The following is a 20,534-nucleotide window of genomic DNA, read 5'->3' on the forward strand; positions in this document are numbered from 1 at the left end:
GAGGATTGGCAACAGATGTTAGCTCTGGGCCAGTCTTCCTCACCAAAAAAAAAAAAGAGAGAGAGAGAGAAAGAGATGGAAACTGAGAAAATGATAAGAGTTCACAAAACAAATCCTATTTAGGAATTGACCTTCCCCATGTATTTTGTGATTATTTCTTTATAGAAAGTGAAGAAATAAAAAAATAAACAAATAAATACAATTAAAGCTTCATCTGCTCCCTTTCAAGGTCTTGTATAATTAATTGTATGTAGTTTATGTCTGTCTCTTGAATGTGTCCAGTGGTTTGCAGATAAATCATTAACAATCAGCTCTCCAAATAAAAAAGCCCCGATTTGTAGCATTTGCCAGTTTCTGTGGTGTAAATTATTCTTCCATGACTAATTTCCAACTACTAATGTGATATAACTGAACGTGAATTTGGGTAGTTTGGGGAGGAAAACTTCTCTACCAACTTAGGACTGATTGTCCTGGGCCCCTCAAATTAACTGACAATAGACATTAACAGGAGAAAAGTTTATTATGCATGTGGAGCTACTCAGTGGTGAGTAACTCACTGAATAGACAGGGGTAAAGGTTTCTAAATCAAAAGGTGGGGCCCAGTTTAAGGCTTAAGTGGGAAAGTATGGAAGGTTCTATTGGGCGTTTTGATGCTAACGGACAGCTGGATTTGCACTTCTGGTACTAAGAGATCAGTGGCGGCTGTATTTTTGGAAGGATCTGCTTAACTTTAGATAATTTTTCTTCCTTTGGCTACCGATTATTCAGAAGTTTTCAGTTTAAAATAATTTTTACAACGCTTTGGTGCGCTGTTAATTCCTTCTGGAAGAGATGAACACAATCAACTGTAGGGAGCCCTGGCCAGGTGGCTCCTACACATCATTGTATGTACCCCACCTCAAAATTGCCTTTTTCTTGTGGTGAATTAAATCCTTTAAAAACAAACAAAGAAACAAACAAAAAAATCAAAACCTGAAGTTGCCGTTAACAGCTGCGATTTGTGCATAGTAGAGGAGATATCTTTGGTAATCAGGACTTAGCTATTGGGACTGGACAGATTTTGGTGGACTACATGGTTTCTTTATAACTTTAGGGAGTTTGGACAAGGATGGAGTGTGGAAAGTAAACTGTATGTTACCCTCATAAAGATTAGAGTATATAATACAGCAAAACAAAATTTAGACAATGGGTGTAAAGTTGAAGTGCATGCTTCCTATTTATTCTACTCATTTCCTTGTTTGGTTTTCATTTGTTGTAAATTGGTTAAGTTGGTCATTGGTATATTTGCTACAGGAAGATGCTAAAGTTCTTGTCCTCTTTGAGAGGGTTTGTGAAAGAATAATTTAGGCGAAGTCACCTTAGTTTCCAGGTAGCATAAGCCAGGTGGTGGCTATTTTCACGACCACATCCCTCATGTTGCGGGGCCTAGAGAAGAAGCCAGTGTCCTTCTTGCTCCTCCTCGCAATTTCCTGACCTCTGTCCCTTCTGTCCCCTAATAACTCTTGGCCTGAAGCTCATGCCATTAGACTGTACGACTTGTTACCTCTCTTTAGTGCAGTCTTTATTAGATCCCTATCACACTTCTCTCGCTGTTCTTTGAAGATTATAGATCCTTACTCATTTTCATTATTTCCAATATTGCTCCTGAAATAGTTATAATTTTAAAAATCATTGCCTCACCTTGGCATCTCAGGTCCTTGAACTCCTGTGTTTTCCATGATCTTGTCTTCTATCCTATCTCAGCCAATGTATGCAAGTACTTACCTGACATCTCTACTGTGATATCCAAATAGAATTTCAAACTTAACTTTAACAAACTGAATTACAGATTTTTTTTTATCACTTCAGATATGTTCCTTCTGCAGTCTTTCCTATCTCGGTAAATTCCTACTTAATCCTTCTGTTTACTCAGGCAAAACCTTGGAAATCACCCCTGACTTCTGTATTTCTCTCATAGCCCATACCCAAACCATCAAGAAATTCTGTTATGTCTACCTTCAAAATATATTTCACCGCCTGAAGGGATAAAAACCTTGTCCAAACCACCTCTCAATGTATTATAATCACCTTCTAATTGGTCTTTCAGCTTCCACAACTTGCCCTTCTGCAGTCTTTTTTTAACCTAGCACTTGCCACATTTTTTTCATTATAAATAAGTTATCAAATCCACCCCACACTCAAGGGGGAGGGGATTACACAAGAGGGCAAATACAAGAAGGCAGGGGTCATTGGAGGCCATTCTAGAAGCTGCCTACCTCAGGTAGCATATCCAATTCTAAGTACTAGGCCTGGCACTCAGAATTTAAAGCTAGAAGCTTACCAGCCCTCTGTAACCGACACAGAATTCAACTGTCTTCCAGTTTAAAAGCTGCAACATTATCCTATCTACCAGCACTTAAAAAGTCCAGGAATGGAAAGACACTTTCCTTCGAGCTCATTACTACACCAGCCAAATCTGCTAATAAAAAGCTGTTCTGTATAGTTCAAGGTCAGCCTGCAGCAGCTTGCAACTCCTGAGGCCCTGGCGTCTGTGTTTTGGCTGAAACTACACATGGCCTTTGTCTTTCTGAGGTTGTTGGGTCCCAGATGCTTTGCTGAGGCCCATTCACCTCACAAACCATCACTTAAGACTCACAAGGATGTAAAAATAGCTGCGTGCTGTCAGAAAAGTCTCCATAAGCTGCAGACAACCCTCTAGGCTAAACTCATGATCTGAAGCTTAAAACTCTTACTTAGACCTTAGCAGTAAAAAGCCTGCTGCATCGCTGTTCAACAGAACACATGTTCTCTGAGTGTGATCCTGCTAGCGAAAGAAAGAGGAATGAGCTGCACCAAGCACACCGAGTTCATCCATCCCTACTGTATCAGCAAGAAAAGTGATGCTTTCTTTGCTTGGCAGAGAAGCTGAGAGTGTAACTCTAGTAGAGCTCCTTCTATGTGAAAGGAAACACCAGGAATAAGGAATGTGTTCCCATCAAACTTCAAAATTTTCTGAATATTTTATTTGTATTATAATTTTATGTTTTCTTTAATATGCAGAAAATTCAACATAGTCATATATATATCAATCTTTGACTTTATGATTTATTTATGGTTAGAAAAGCCGTCCCCATTCTATGATAATTGATAAATAATGTTTACCTATATTTTCTTCAAGTGCTTATTTTGGGTTTTTATATTTAGCAGTTTCATCAATTTAGAGTTTATTTTAATGAAATTTAAGAATATATTTTTCCCCTAATAATTAACCAATTGGTAAATCACAGCCTGTTAAATAGCCTGATATGTTTCTCTTTACCTATTGAAGGTACAATAAATTTAGAACTCTGAAACTTCTCAAGTAGGAGTAAAAATCAGTACATTAGCCTTGGAGGAAAATTTGAGACTATATGTGAAATTAGCCAATTCTATGCATATTCTTTAACTGAAACTTTATAATTCCATAAATGTATTAAAAGAATTAATCACAGGGGCCGGCCCCGTGGCCGAGTGGTTAGGTGCGCACGCTGCGCTGCTGGCGGCCCCGCGCTTCGGATCCCGGGCACGCACCGAGGCACCACTTGTCAAGCCATGCTGTGGTGGCGTCCCATATGAAGTGGAGGAAGACAGGAACAGATGTTAGCCCAGGGCCAGTCTTCCTCAGCAAAGAGGAGGATTGGCATGGATGTTAGCTTAGGGCTGATCTTCCTCACACACAAAAAAAGAATTAATCACAGATCTGTTTTAAGAATGTCATCACAGCATTAATTATAAAGAAAAAATGGCAATACAAAAATGCCTAAAATTAGAAGCTTGGGTAGATGAATAAAGTTATACATGGATGGATCTTCAGGGCATTATGCTAAGTGAAATAAGTCAGAGGGATAAAGCCAAATACCATATGATTTCACCCGTACGTGGAAGATAAAAACAACAACAAGAACAAACAAACACATAGAGAATAGATTGGTGGTTACCAGAAGGGAAGGAGGGAAGGAGGAGGGCAAAAGGGGTAAAAGGGCATGTGTGTATGGTGATGGATGGCCGTTAGACTTTGGATGGTGAACATTATATAGTCTACACAGAAATCCAAGTATAATGATGTACACTTGATGTATTTATATAATGTTCTAAACCAGTGTTACCTAAAAAAATAAATCTCTGTGATTTTAAGAAGAAGAACTTCACCCAGAGCTTTTGTTTACTTTGTGGATCTGTACTAAAGGCCCTTTGAAGTAGAGAATACATGGTGAGACATTGGGAAAATAGTCACTCTTAAGCCTCATATGAGTGTGTACACTGATAGACTCTCCATGCAGGACAATTTGGCAACGTCATTCAGAATTACAAATTGAATATATCTTTTAGCTGAGTAATTCTAAATCCAAAAATTTATCTTATAGATAAATATGCATGTAATATAAGATTATTCATTTCAGCTCTGTTTGTAATAGCTAAAGGGTGGGAATGTAGCTCTGGTTAATTATATTATGATATAGCCATAAAATGAAATACTATATAGCCATATGAAAGAATGAGGGGCCTTATTATATACAAATACATGGTAATTTGAAAAAGGCAAGGGGAAGAACAGTATGTATAACATGTTATCCTATATGTATAAAGGATGGCTGGGGCATAGGAGTAGAAGAGAAACTATTTCCTGGTAAAAGATGTGTGCCTTTGAATTTTGGACTATTTGAATGTGTTATCTAGTCAAAAGTAAATAAAAATATAATTACTAAATAGAAAAAGATAAGTAAATGCATTCTTATATCCAGGCATTTTTTGATGAGAGTTTTTATCATAAATGGATGTTGGATCTTGTCAAATGCCTTCGCTGCATCTATTGAGATGACCATGTGGTTTTTATTCCTCGTTTTGTTGATGTGGTGTATCACGTTGATTGATTTGCGGATGTTGAACCATCCCTGTGTCACTGGTATAGATCCCACTTGATCATGGTGTATGATCTTTTTAATGTATTGCTGTATTCGGTTTGCCAGTATTCTTTTTTTTTTTTTTTTGTGAGGAGATCAGCCCTCTGCTAACATCTGCCAATCCTCCTCTTTTTTTGCTGAGGAAGACTGGCCCTGGGCTAACATCCGTGCCCATCTTTCTCCACTTTATATGGGACGCCACCACAGCATGGCTTGCCAAGCAGTGCAATGGTGCACGCCCGGGATCCGAACCGGCGAACCCCGGGCCACTGCAGCAGAGCACGCGCACTTAACCGCTTGCGCCACCGGGCTGGCCCCCGGTTTGCCAGTATTTTGTTGAGGATTTTTGCATCTATGTTCATCAGCGATATGGGCCTGTAATTTTCCTTTTTTGTATTGTCTTTGTCTGACTTTGGTATCAGGGTGATGTTGGCCTCATAGAATGATTTAGGAAGTGTTCCATCTTCCTCTATTTTTTGGAATAGTTTGAGAAGGATGGGTGTTAGATCTTCTTTGAATGTTTGGTAAAATTCACCGGAGAAGCTGTCTGGTCCTGGACTTTTGTTTTTTGAGAGGTGTTTGATTACTATTTCAATCTCTTTACTTGTGATTGGTCTATTCAGATTCTCTATTTCTTCTTGGTTCAGTTTTGGGAGGTTGTATTAGTCTAAGAATTTATCCATTTCTTCTAGATTGTCCAATTTGTTGGCATATAGTTTCTCATAGTATTCTCTTATAATCCTTTGTATTTCCGTGGTATCTGTTGTAATTTCTCCTCTTTCATTTCTAATTTTATTTATTTGAGCCTTTTCTCTTTTTTTCTTAGTAAGTCTGGCTAAGTGTTTCTCAATTTTCTTTATTTTTTCAAAGAATCAACTCTTTGTTTCATTAATCCTTTCTACTGTTTTTTTTTTGGTCTCAATTTCATTTATTTCTGCTCTGATTTTTATTATTTCTCTCCTTCTGCTGACTTTGGGCTTTGTTTGTTCTTGTTTTTCTAGTTCTGTTAGGTGTAATTTAAGATTGCTTATCTGGGCTTTTTCTTGTTTGTTGAGGTGGGCCTGTATTGCTATGAAATTCCCTCTCAGGACTGCTTTTGCTGCATCCCATGTGAGTTGGTATGGCATATTTTCATTTTCGTTTGTTTCCAGATATTTTTTGATTTCTCCTTTAATTTTGTCAGTGATCCATTGGTTGTTCAGTAGCATGTTATTCAACCTCCACATCTTTGTCACTTTCCCAGTTTTTTTCTTATGGTTGATTTCCAGTTTCATAGCATTATGGTCTGAAAAAATGCTTGTTATGATTTCAATCTTCTTGAATTTATTGAGGCTTGCCTTGTTTCCCAACATATGGTCTATCCTTGAGAATGTTCCATGTGTGCTTGAGAAGAATGTGTAGTCAGCTGTTTTTGGATGAAGTGCTCTGTATCTGTCTACTAGGTCCATCTCGTCCAGATTTTCATTTAAGTCCACTGTTTGTTTATTGGTTTTTGGTCTGGATGATCTATCCATTGATGTTAGTGGGGTATTAAGTTCCCCTACTATTATTGTGTTGTTGTTAACAGGCGTTTTTTGACCAAATCTCATGAAACTCCAGATTCAAAAATATATAATCTGTGTCCCCCAAAATTTAGAAAATAATTTAATAAATTATTTTGCTGTCACATAAATAGTCGTAACTTCTCAGCCTGAAACAGAATAGCATCTGGGATCTCTGCTCTACTTGTGTCAGCCAATTCCAAATTTTAAGTTCTATAACTTGTAGCTTTCCAACCATAGTGATTATTCCTGTATTAAAAAGGATGCTTAAATCTTAGGTACAGTGCCTTATGAACATTATTACTTACATAGAGCTTTATCAGAGATTATCAGATTATCATAGAGATTATCAGAATGTCATATATGTCCTTAGGACTCAGTTTCTTTCTCTCCATTTCTTGGATTGGCTCTGTGTTGGATTTGTTCCTAGTGATGTCCCATCTACTTGGTAGTCCACATTTAAAAGGATAGACTACTGAAACATGCAATGACATGATATGATAAATTTCAAAATAATTTTTCTGAGTGAACAAGCTGGACCGAAAATAATTCATATTGTACATTTCCATGTATACTAAACTCCAGGGAAGGCAAAATTAACCTATAGTGATATAGGATATTGTGTTGCCTGTGACCAGGGATGGGAGGTGCTTGAATGCAAAGGAACATGAGGGAACATTTTGAGGTGATGGAAATGTTCTGTGTCTTGATTTTGGTGGTGGTTACACATGTGGGTACATTTGTCAAAACTCATCTAACTATACACTTTAAAAAGTTGCATTTTAGTATAGGTATGTTATAGTTCAATAGAGTTGATTTTAAAAAGAAGATGGGTTGGAGCTGAGGGATGAGATAGTGTGCAAATTTAGAGAACTTATGTCCTAAAATCAGCAACAACAAAGTGAGTAATTTCTTCAAAACTAGATGAGTAGAGAGAGTTCTGAGGAACAATATGCATGAGAAGAGGGTGATATTCCCTAGAATATCTCTGATTTTCTCAAAGGCAAATACTTGTCTAGATTTTATTATTAAACTTAAAGATAATACTTAATGTTTTGCTCAATTTGGAGAAAAATAAAAGAGAACATACATGAGATAGAAATAGAAAGGGAGAAAGTAACATTTTAAGTGTAGGAAAAATGTTAGGTTCGTATCATTTAATCACTCTAATGTTGGAAAGAAGCAGGTGTCTATCGGACTTAGAACCAGAAAACCAAGTTTTAGGACACCTGTTAGAATTAGGATAGGCTCCTTATAACCTGTCAAGAACATCTAGTATAGTCTCCAATGGTCAAAAACCCAAGTGAGTTACATCAGAATTAAGGAGATTCCTTCTGTTGGGATGATTTGCTTCTTGTACAGAATAACTCTTCTATATTCCCACGGGATTGACTTTCACATTATGTGAACCAACCATTTTCAAAGTCGCTGAAATATATTAAAAGCAGATGAAGCCATAATTCTAACAAAATATTTTATGAAGAAAATTTGGAAGACACATACTGTTATCTTTTAAAAACGTCAAATGTAACTTATGAAGTACTTCATTAATTTGTATTTAGATGTACAATTGAGTTGGTATTGCTATCACTGAATGAAAGGGTAAATGAATTAAAATAGGAAGTATTGATAAGACTTATATCTGAAAGGTTTACTGTAGTATTTTATCTAAAAGCGTAGACAAATTGGAATGACACCCAAATTACAGATCACTGAAACACAAATGGAAAAATAATAAGCTAAAAATTAAGATATTTTTATTCTATTTTTTTGGTATGTATTTCTCAACTTGATAAAGTGCACTTTATCAGATGTTGTCATCTAAGATTGATTTGTTTTTTTAAAAACATTTTTCTCAAGATTCCCTAACAGCAATAGAATTAAAGTGTCACACTATAAGATGGATTTGAAAGTGAAAGCTAGAACAAAGTTTTCTCCAAGAATGATATTCAGTGAATCAAGGTTACATGATGCAAATTTTTATTTTATTTTTTTAAATTATTTTATTGAGATCATAATGATGGTTTATAACTGTGTAATTTCAGGAGTACATTATTAAATATCAGTTTCTGGGGGCCGGCCGGGTGGCGCAAGCGGTTAAGTGCGCGAGCTCCACTTCGGCGGCCTGGGGTTCACTGGTTCGGATCCCTGGCGCACACCGATGCACCACTTCTCAGGCCATGCTGTGGCAGGCATCCCATATAAAGTGGAGGAAGATGGGCATGGATGTTAGCCCAGGGCCAGTCTACCTCAGCTAAAAGAGGAGGATTGGCAGATGTTAGCTCAGGGCCGTTCTTCCTCACAGAAAAAAAATGAATAAATAAATATCAGTTTCTGTATAGACTGCATCATGCTCAACACCAATAATCTAATTTTTATCCTTCTCCATACATATGTGCCCTCTTACCCCTGTTGCCCACTCCCTAACCCCCTTCCCCTCTGGTAACCACTAATCTGTTCAGATCGTCCCATTTGCAACAACGTGGATGGATCTTGAGAGTATTATGTTAAGCGAAATAAGCCAGACAGAAAGAGAAGCACCACATGACTTCACTCATATGTGGAAGATAAACATGATGCAAATTTTAGAGCCTGCTTTCTAAAGTGCTTGGAATGATACCTTTATTTCTGGGAAGTTGTAGGAGACCTCAACCCTAAAAGAAGTTTACCATGAAGCTTGATTTTGAGCTCATCTTCTTATGGAAGTTCAAAAACCTTCATCTGCAAGAATATGATCCAGGCTTTTAAATTTTTATGAGTGAATGTCATCAATGTTCGTGAATATATGATTTTTAAGGGCTGGATACTTTTATATGCTATGCAGAATATCAATACTTCAGGAAAATATCAGATAATTCAACTACATATGAACTGTGTTCTATCATTTGCTTCATTTGTCATGAGAAATCTAATGATGAGAGAAATAGGTCAAGAGTCTTGTTTTTCTATTTCTACAAAAAAGTTTCACTTGTTTCTTATGTTAGAAACCTGCGGTAAATCATTCCTAAGAAAACTTCTGTTTCTCCATTACATCATATAATCAGATAGCAAAAGTCAGCATTTCAGAATATTTCCTGATTTTTATCAAATAAATGGCTAAGAAGCTCTGCGTAAATTTAGAAATTAGTCAGTAACTAACTCACCTCAATTATCTGCATGTATTTCCCTGCTTCCTTTAGTAAATTATTGTTCAATTTTTACCTAATTTCCTCCTTTAGACATTTTAACTCAATGTGCAGTCTTACATCAATTTCTAAAGTAGGTGCATGTTATATAAAAATTATATTGAGTATCTTGGTTCCTGTGTTTATAGTTTTTATCCATTGTTTCTGGACTAGACAGTCAGAAGTAATTGCACTTTAGTGAGTATTTAAAATGTGTCTGGTTTATTGAATCAAATGAACTGAAAATAACCTTTAAATAGAAAGAGAATCTAAGAATTTGTAGCAGTTGCAACATCTATTCTTCGAATGTGTTCTTTTGTTGAAACTTAAGTCAGCCAAACTTGTCCACTTGTTCCCTTAACTCAATCAAGGTTGATTCATGCTTTTGCTTTAATCTTTACTGCAAAATTTTCTGTATTTGTGTGCATGTACACTTGGAGCTTAGACTGAAAAATAGTGTGCATTCTTTTCAATGTTTTATTTGTTTATCTACTCAACTGGAAGAATTCCTCTGAGACAATGAGTTAAGAATGTAGTAAAATAACTTCTGTTGCTCCCTATTATCAATGTCTTTTTCTTGCTTTTAGAAAAAATGACAAGCATCTAACTCATATCTCTTTATGTAGGCTAATCTCTTCTTTAAGAAATTCTAGTTGATTATGTTTTTAAAAGACTAGAAGAACAGCATTAGCAACATTCCAATAATTTTCTTATATTTGTGTAAATCTTTTGTCCTTAAAATTTTTGTTTAGCATAATATAATAAGAAAGGTTGTAAAATGTTAGGGGCTACGAATATGGAAATTTTAAAAATTTAATATTTCTTCATTTTGCAATTGTGTATTAATTGCAGATATGCTTTTCATCATGAATAAAAACTGGGTATCATTATTTAAATCTCTATAAAATAAAAAAATGAATAATATGTGTTTGAAAATCAATCTGAAAGACATAAAATTAACGACATAGTGAATTATTACAGATATAGTTTAATTTTCAAAGAAAAGATAAAAATAGAAATTAAACAAATATAATACTAAATACCATCTTAACCCAAAAGATGATTATTATATTTAATAAAATGCACTTGGAAAGTACGTTGAGAAATAATTTGACTAATTTCCAAAATAACTATTTATAAATAAGAAATGATTCATTCATTGTATAATAATAATTTGAACTTTTCTACACCTATATTTCACTTATTTATTTTTTTATTTTAACATGAAGGATTAGAGTCTAAATTAGGAGTAATAAAAATGACTACAAAACAGTATCTCTTTAATTCCATTTTGTTTTCCTTGCAGAGTGCAGATATGAGCCCAGCAAGTAGCACCACCTCTCTTCCTGTTAGTCCTCTTACTGAAGAGCCATTGCCTTTCAAGGTAAAAAATAAACAAAAAATAATTGTTTATTTTTAGGATAGTTAATAAATATTTATTTTACTATAGTAAGATAGATGGTTCATGCATAGATGATGAGGTAATCTGCTTTAATCTGTAAGGATCTTATTTCAGATGCCAAATCTTTTTTGTTGTTGTTGTTGTTCTGTTGTCATTCCAGTTGGTAAATAAAGGTAGATGTTTGGAATAGAAATTAATACTTTACGGCATACATTGTTTGCCTTGCACGTAAGAGACAGTGATTTCATTGTTAGTAGTTTGATGTCACATGAATTAGAGGTTTAACATCTTTTGTCTATGTTAATTTAGCAATAAGTTTAGAATGAAATGTTCAGCCCTTATCAAGTGGTTAAATTTTCATTGATGACTCTAGGTCATAATTAGTTAATTATGTAATCTTTACAAAATAATAGTCAAAATCAAGAATTGAAATAGGGAATCATGCCTCAAAACACATTATATTTTAAAAATATTTAAGTAAATATGCAAATAGGTATTTAAGAAGTATGATTTGTAGAATTCTTCAGTTTGGGAGGCTATATACATTACAAATATGAAGTTGTTTTCTTGTTTTGCTATTTAAGATTAGATGTTTCTCCTTAAGTGAAAGTTTGTAGATCAGCTATTTTATATCTGTACTGGGGATGTGTGGATTACATTAAGATTATCATAAAGAATAGCAATCCTTAAGATCATGGGGAAAAAGTTGGAAAGTCGAGATGATGCACTTACTTGTGTGCAATGGTTTCAGTTTAGTTTGGTGTGAAGACATGTAATTGCACATTTTGGGGTTCGTTATGACTGTCATGATTTTTGTATTTTATCATAAAATGGTTATTGTTGTGGGTTTTTTTCTTTTTCATATGAAGACTATATCTTATTCAGTTTCATATTGCTTACACTTGGTACAGTGGCTGGCGTGGATTTCCATATACTCCATATTTGCTGTATTGTTAAAATGAAAAGAATAGAAGGCTATGAATTCCATTGTCAGTCTTTAGTTTTCTAATTATGGATGCTTTGTTGCTTAATGATAGACAGTAATAATTGTTAAAAACTCATTTTATTTCAGAGAATTGTTAAATACTGAATAGTATTCTGATTACATTATTTACTGAGAAATATTTCGTTATTATTCTACAATAAAAGGAGAAAATAATACCGATATTTAAAAGTTTATAATTACTTGATATTTCCTTCTTACGGTGTATGGGACAAAATTTACAGAAGAATCATATCTTTAGCAAGATTTTAGTTGAATTATCAGAGTCACTAGAAACTATTTTCTCTTTTTAATATATTGATAATGACTACAGTCCTTAAAAATTAATGTATTTTTTAACAGAGATAAAAGAAAAGGTCAGAGAGATTCCAAATCTGCTGACATAAAGCCAATATAAATATAATTATTTTAGTTAGTTTCTCTGACTGGTTCTAAGAGATCAATATTGTTTCTGTGTTAGTGTGTGTAAGTGGTTTTATAGGCAATTAAAACTTCCAAGTGCTTATAATATATAATATTGACTTTTGGTAGCCAATATAGTTATAGCACCTCTTAGTTTACTTCTTTTGTGAAAGAAATATTATTTATATTTTTTCAAAAAATTTTTATCAGATATGAAAATATCCCACTAGTATTTAAAAGTATATAAAATTAATGTTTGAAATAAAACTCCTGCATTTGCTTCTTTTATTTTCAGTTTATAAATTTTTATCATGTACATGAGTAATATAATACTTATTTATCCTTATATAAACATCAAATATATAGAAACTATTTTGAGATACATGTTAGCAGTATAGTACATTATAATTGCAAAAACGTGTTTAACACAAAGAAGACATTTAAGTTTTCTGATAACTATATCCTGAAAAATCCTGATATTGTAATTCATTTGTATCTAAAATTTTGTTTAAAATTATGATATTTGACCAACATGGTAACTAGAAAAAAAATGATTATCTTTTTTTTCTCATTCCCCATGAATGGGGCATGGTCTTTCATCTTAAAATAAGATTAATTCTCTTTAACCTCCTAGCTTTCTTTTCTAAGACGCTGATTACAGCACCCAACTCCATAACCATTTGCCTTAATCTTAGAAGAGCAAGGCCTCTGAAAGATAAGCTTTGGTGGCTGATTGAAGGACTTGACTTTACTGTTTCTCCTGGGAATTAATTAGGTTACTAAAAGAAAAGTATTTCATCCTTTTTCTTGGTCTGTTTTGGAAGCACTCATACAGCAGCTGGAGGAAGATATCCTGTTTGGCTCAAGTGTTTGTCAAGATAAATGCTTTCCTTTAAAAATTATCTTTAGAATGACATTCAGATTAAATGGATTTTAACCATACTATTTCAAATAATGACAAAAGGTATGTTATGTATTTTCTAAAAACGCTAATAATTACTTTCCCACTAATACATCTACCTTAATTCTTGACTTGAATGTTAGATGAGAAATTGGCATCAATAGGAATGTGCCACAGTAGGATCTATTAAATTAAATGTGGAAGAAAACTGGGTAGCCTCCTGGAGAACTTCCCAGAGTCAAGAGTAGTAGGTTAAACTTTAGAGATATGTGAATTAAAGATGTCAATAAAATCTTGTTTGGGACCAGATGCTTCTTCTCCACAGTAAGGCAGTGTTTTTCAATACTATTAGCCTTGGACCCCATTCTTCAATTTAATTTTTAAACAAAAACAGATCTGCATTGAAATATAGTCCAAGCCCCATATATTACTCACTTCTCTATTCCCCCCCACAGAACAGCTCACCTCCTGCTAAACTTCTTGCCCTTGGCAGTTAAAACCCACTGCTGTAGTGTTTTGTTTCGCTTAGCTAGTCTTTCAAAAATGAAGACATTTCCCGCAAAAATCCATCCAGTCTTCCCTTAAACAATTGCAAGATCTGGGAACTCTATACCTTTCTTTCAGATAGAACTGATTGACTAGAGATAAGTAGAGTTATCTGGACAGGGCACATGAGCGCCACTTCACCACAGTCGTCACCATTCCCTATTGTGTTCATGCCTGGCCATGAAAGCATTTGAGTGTATCCCTTTGTAGAAAAAGATGTGTAATTCACAACCTTCCACATATACTGCAAGTAATAAACCCACAGATTTCCTGGTCAGACTCAGTGCTGAGAAGTTTCTAGGATTCCAGGTTCTTATAATTGTGCAGACCATTGTTATGGACATATATTTGGGGGGGAAAAAAGGTAAATATATAACCTCTATTTTTTAAATAATATTCCACATTACATAAAGTATATACACATGTGGTCTGACACATGCCTTTACCTCATTGTGGAAGCACAAATGGATAACTAATTTCATGTGGGGGGGAACAGTATTTTATCAACTAACTGTAATAGAATCATAAAAAATCATTCAAGATCATTCATCTAAGTGAGACTTTGGTCTGAGAAAAAAAGGGAGTAAACTGCTTAAAAGTTGATTAAAATTTTCATGTTTTTCTGTAGAATAACACTGAACCAAGTTGACCTTATTAATTTTGATGTACCCTTTCTACCCTATTCTCCCATTCTCCCTCTCTCTCAACCATATAATCACTTCCAATCTAACCTGATTCCTCTCTCCCTTTGTTAGGTTCAGTCAGATGTTCCACACTAAAGATGCCTTGGGCCACCAAATATTACTATTCTTTAGTAGGATGACCCTTTTAATATATTTGTTTATGCGTAGTTATTAACAGCCTCAATCCGTTACTGAACTAACACTCCTGAAGCTAAAGCTGGCTGATTGTTCCTGACTCCTCCATAGTAGTACACTTGATCTTGGGCCATGTGCTTTTTTCCAACCAGATTTATCACATATTTTTTAACTTATTTGTGCCTAAATGAACCATGATGGCTTGATTTTAGTCCCTTTTCCTCCAAAAAGCATCTTTTCTTTGATTAGATGTATTATAAAAAGGTATTATCCTACTTACCCTTTTATTCTTACCTTGTGATAAAGTCAACAAGAAAGAAACAAATTCAATTCTATTTTAATTTAGACTTTGCTGCAAAAGTAGACAAACACTGAAGAACACCCTGCATTCAGCAATCTTTAAAGTCTAACAATGAACAAAAATAACTCATTGCCTTTCTTGGCTCATTGACTGCTCCTTCTCTGTGGTATTTGGGCTCCTGGAGTGTCTGAGTTTGAGTTCCAGTGCCTAGAATACGCGATGGAGCCACCCTCTCTGAGGTCCAGCCACCTTCCCCAGGAGCCGACACTGGGTGGTGCTGGGCTTTTTCCTGGGTCTCCTCTTCTGGTGAAATCCCTGGTTCTCTGACTCCTTTTCCTCAACCTCAGAAATCATGGTTTGGTCTAGACTAGAGAAGCTCTATCTCTTCAGGTTTTTCTCAGAGATTATCCTTTTCTGCTTTAACCAGCCAGGCCACTGGAAAAATCTCCTCAGTGTACATTTTAGAAACAGAATTGAGGAAAGGAATTGTCTGAAGTGTCTGAAGATTCTTCTGCTCTGACACAAACCTCACTTTAAGAAGCAAAGAGCCACCTTGTTTAAGCAAGGGCCGGAGAGAAGGAAATAGAGAAACAAATTATCCTGCCATGCAACGCTGGGATGTTAGGGAGAGAAATGATGCTTAACTCCACTTGACCATAGAGCCTACAGTCAGGACTTAGTAACATGTAGTAACACATGTGGTTTGCTCTCAGTGATATAAAATATATAGTGTGTAGAAAAAAGATTCCAGAAAATATGCAACTATCAACCATCAACTATTTGGCTGGATCATACTTTTTACAAGTTTTTTTCTATAGTTCATATAATGACCACTTATTTCTATTTTAAGAACAATATTCATTTTTAAGAAAGCGAAAAATAGAGTTGGGAACATTAGAGGCGGTGTAGCCTAGTGAGGAGACTGGCTGGGATCAAATCGCAGTTTCACCACTTTCTGTTTGTGTGACCTGGAGCCAGTTACTTGGTGTCCCAATTTCTCCATCTATAAAGTGAAAACAACAGCAACCCCTCCTTCACTGGGTTCTTATAAGGTTTATTAACAAGTTAATAAATAGAAAGTGCTTAGAATAGCACATAGTAAACAGTATGTAAGTGTTAACTCTTATTTTTTATAGAAGAGATATCTCTAAGTTTAAGGCAAGACAGTCCTATATGTTATAAATAACATGAAGCAGAGTTATTTCCACTCAGTGCCTTGTACTTTATTTCCAAATGTGGGAGTAGAGATATATTTTAAACATAAATCCTTTATTCTGATTTACTTTAAGTATAGTGTTTAATATTTATTCCTAGGAGCCATCGTATTTGTTTTATACCCTTGAGTATTCAGATGAGCTCATACATCAGATTCCTCTTATGAAAAATAATGGAAATGTTCATTAATTGTGAGGGAGAAGGAGTAAATGTAATGAATTTGTCTTAAGGGAAAACTGGTACATTTTTTAAATAAAACATTACTTGAAAAAAAGAAATACACAATAGTTTCTGTAACCATAAGGATGTATGGTATCTTTTTATCAGGAATGCACCATAGTATATTTTTCTTTAATTTCCCAGGTAACCTCCTAAATGCAAGCTACATTAAGGAACATTGTTCAATCACATTAGATCGTGGGAAAAACCGCATTGTGAACAAAGCATTGTTAATGTTTTACTCTTTATATGTTATAGCATCAGTACGCTAAGTAGTGTCTATTTATTTTGTCTGACAACAACATAATGGAAAAGAGCACATTTGCAGACTCCAGGAGAGAGGAGTGAGACAGTGGCATGACCTCCACAGCATCGTCTGTTGTATGTCCTGCATAAATTTAGAATTTTTGTGTGTGAGTGTTTTTGTTGTTGTTTTTCATTCAGTGAATTTAATGATCTCTCTTAGTACTGGAAATCACTTTTTCAATGTCCCAGAAAGAGCCCCAAATGGTATATTTTGCATTTCTGGTCATTTTTTGACTAGGCCATCTATTCATTCATTCATTCATTTGTTGATGAATCAGTTTATTGAGTACCTACCATGTCCTTGATAATATTCTAGGCACTGGTGCTTCAGTGTAAACAACGCAGACTAAATTCCTGCTTTCATGGTATTCGGGTTCTAATGAAGAGAAATAGACAATAAAATAAATATATAACATGTCAGGTAGGGATGATAAATGTTATGATGAAAAATAAAGCAGGATTTGGAGAACAGAAAGTGACTCTGTAGTGTGTTATTGTTTCAAAAAGGATGGTCAAGGAAGGTCATTCTGATTAGGGGACATTTTGGTGGAGAACACAATGAAGAAAGAGAAGAAGCCACTCATCTATCTGTGGGAAGAAGCTTGAGAACAACAAATGCAAAAGCTATGAGGCAGAACACCATGGCCTTGTTAGGATCTGCTAGAGAGCCATTGTGGCTGGAGCTGAGTGAATGAGGGGGCAAGAAATAAGAGATGAGGTCAGAGAGAAACCAGACCAGGAAGAGCCTTGTAGCCATAGTAAAGACTTGGGATCTTACTTTCCATGAGATGGGAAACCACTGGAGTGTTTTGGGAAAAAGAAAGGCATGATTAGACTTTATTCTGAAACTATTACTCTGACTTCAGTGTAGATGTAGGCAGCAAGTGGGCTTGATAGGAGAAGGAAGTCAAGCTCCTGCAGGTGAGAGATAGTGGTAGCTTAACTGGGGTGGTCAAAGTTGAGAGTGTAAGCATTGGTGGGATTTTGGACACACTTTAAATGTGAGTCAGCAGGATTTGTTAATGGATTGTGTGTGGGATATCAAAACAGAGCAATGTCCAAGATTATTCCTGATTCTAACATTCTCTATATTTTCCTGTTTTTACCTCTTTTGCTATCTTTCTGATGTTGCAAATAAGTAGATATCATGAGGTAGAGATTAATGAAGTCTTATTTGTTTGTTGATTTGGTTTAATTTTGTCAGTAGTAGTGAGGCAGAGGGACTAAACGTGAGATAGCAGATAATGTCAGTTTTACTAGGGCTAATATTCAATTCTACAAGGAATAGTAGTTTCTGGCAATCTATTTTCTCTCTCAGATAACTGAAACCACACAGATAAAGCTAAGTTTAACTTACAATTTGATGTGGATTCTTATAGATCAATAATTATGGAATGGAAACATGTCTCATTAGTGCTTAGAGGAAGAAATAAGCAGGAAAAAAAATTCTCAAGGGGTTAGCTGATGAATTTTGAATATAAAATCACACTATAATTATATATTTAAGGAATCAATTTATGATATGATAATAATTTTAAATACAAAATGGCATCAATGTGTTTCCCTAATGGGAATAAATTTTAAGAGGGATCTATTATCTATAATATGCATATTTTAAGCAATTATTTTTGATGACAAAAATAAAATGATTGTTTTAGTTATCTCTGTGTAATAAACCATTTCAAAACTTGACAGCATGAAACAATAATTTCATATTGTTTTTTGTGATTCTGTAGATTGACTGAGCTTATCTGGACAGTTCTTATTTGAGGTTTTACAAGTAGGTGCGGTAAGATGTAGGCTGAGAATGGAGTTATCTGAAGACTCAAGTGGGATAGATGTCCAGGGTGACTCCTTACAGACTAGCTCGAGTTTTCTCACAGCAGGGTGGTTTTAGAGTACTTAAACTTGTTGCCTGGCAGCTGGCTTCTCCCAGAGTGAATGTTCCAAGAGAAGAGGAAGTAGAAGCTGCCAGGCCAATTACTAACTAGACACAAAAATATACAGCTTCACCTCCACCTCCTTCTGTTGGTTAAGCAGTTACAAGGTGGTTCGACGGTCCCTGAGACGACAGCTACATTCAGATATTTGTTAGAAGGACTTACAGAACTCAGCATGTAGTCATACAGAACATACATACTCTCTTCTCCCAGCAATGTATGTGGTGTTCTACCCAGTGAAGCCCATTAAGAATTTAGCACCCAAAGATTTTATTGGGGGCTGGTCTCATAGGAACCCTGTGCCTAGCGCATACAGAAATTCCAAACTTCTAGAAAGAAATCAGGTGTTCAGCATAAACAATATTGTTTGTACAAATGGTTTAGGAACAGTGAACCACTCTTATCATTTATGGAAAGTTTGATATAGTGTAGGATACTGTTTACCAGTCAAGTTCTCAGAAGCCAGCCAATGGCCAACCTTGCAAGCAGACCTTTCTAAGGATAGCGTATTAGTTTGCTAGGGCTGCCATGACAAAATACTGTTCATGCACATCCGTGGTATCTCTTCCTCTTTTTGTAAGGACACCAGTTATATTTTATTAGGGCCCACCCAAATGGCCTCATCTTAACTTAATCACCTCTTTAAAGACCTTATCTCCAAATATAGTTACATTCTGAGGTACTGGGAATTGAAACTTCAACATATGAATTTTGGGGGATACAATTCAGCCCACAACAGATAGATAGACACAAGATTGCTATGTTACCTCTTTTCTGGACACAGGGCCAACCATGACTCAAGGGAAAGGAAAATAAACTTCATCTCTTGATGGGGAATGACAAAGATTCGCGGCAATCTTTTTTTTTGTTTTTTTGAGAAAAATTGGCCCTGAGCTAACATCTGTTGCCAATCTTCCTCCTTTTTTCTTTTTTCTTCCCAAAGCCCACAGTACATAGTTGTATATCCTAGTTGTAGGTCCTTCTAGTTTTTCTTTGTAGGATGCCGCCTTAGCATGGCTTAATGATCGGTGAGTAGGTCCGTGCCCAGGCCACCGAAGTGGAACACGTGAACTTAACCACTGTGTCACCAGGCCAGCCCCCAGCAGTCTTTAATCTACCATATTGATAGGTGATATTCTTTTATTAATCCAGTTTTCAGTGCTATTAAATTCTCAGTCAAGTGTGAGGAGTTTGGGTTTGAGGGAGGGTAGAGGAAAACATGAAATTTCCTTAAATGTTTCTGTATATGCATCAGTGTACTCATCTGATGATATTTTCCTATGCTATTTTAATTTCCATTAAATTTGGAAGCTTCCCTTAAATGTCACCATATTTGAATTAATTTGCAGTCCTTAAAACCTTATGGTTGAAAGTATCAAAGAATTATGGCTTTAAAAAATATTCTACTAAATTCTTCATTATAAACACTGAGAATAAAATTTAAATTAAAATAACAACTACCAAACAATATTTCTATATTGTATTTGTGTAGTATTATTTTATGTTAACTTTTTTCCTTCTGGATCTGTCAAGATAAGTATTGAATGAACATAATACCTATTATTTGACTTTTACAGACAGCATTACTGATGTATGATGAATGCTCATATAGTAAGAAAAATGATAATTTTATATCCTGATAAAACAAAGCTATTTTTACATAAATTAAAGCCAAAACTGATTTTGTTTAATTTGTGTTAAAAGATATGCAATATCTCTCAGACATAGTGGACCTCAGGGAAAAAGATTTTAATGGAAAAAATAAGCAAATACTTTAATGTTGCCTACTAGCTTCATATTGCTGTCCAAATCCTTCTAATGCACTGTCCAAATGATTTCAGGAAGGCATGTACAAGA

At 35.1% G+C, this 20,534-nt stretch overlaps 1 protein-coding gene across 4 annotated transcripts in view; it reads left to right on the forward strand.

Moving 5' to 3' along the window:
* CCSER1 (coiled-coil serine rich protein 1) overlaps positions 1-20,534 on the forward strand; it is a 681,310-nt gene that overhangs the window by 504,456 nt on the left and 156,320 nt on the right. For all 4 annotated transcript variants that reach the window (XM_087434596.1, XM_087434595.1, XM_087434593.1 and 1 more), the window contains exon 7: positions 10,931-11,008. In XM_087434596.1, the coding sequence (XP_087290722.1) occupies positions 10,931-11,008 (78 nt within the window). The remainder of the gene's footprint in view (positions 1-10,930; positions 11,009-20,534) is intronic.

This window comes from Ceratotherium simum, chromosome 8 (assembly GCF_057802395.1).
Source record: "Ceratotherium simum simum isolate JZ-2026a chromosome 8, ASM5780239v1, whole genome shotgun sequence".
Classification (NCBI taxonomy): Eukaryota; Metazoa; Chordata; class Mammalia; order Perissodactyla; family Rhinocerotidae; genus Ceratotherium; species Ceratotherium simum.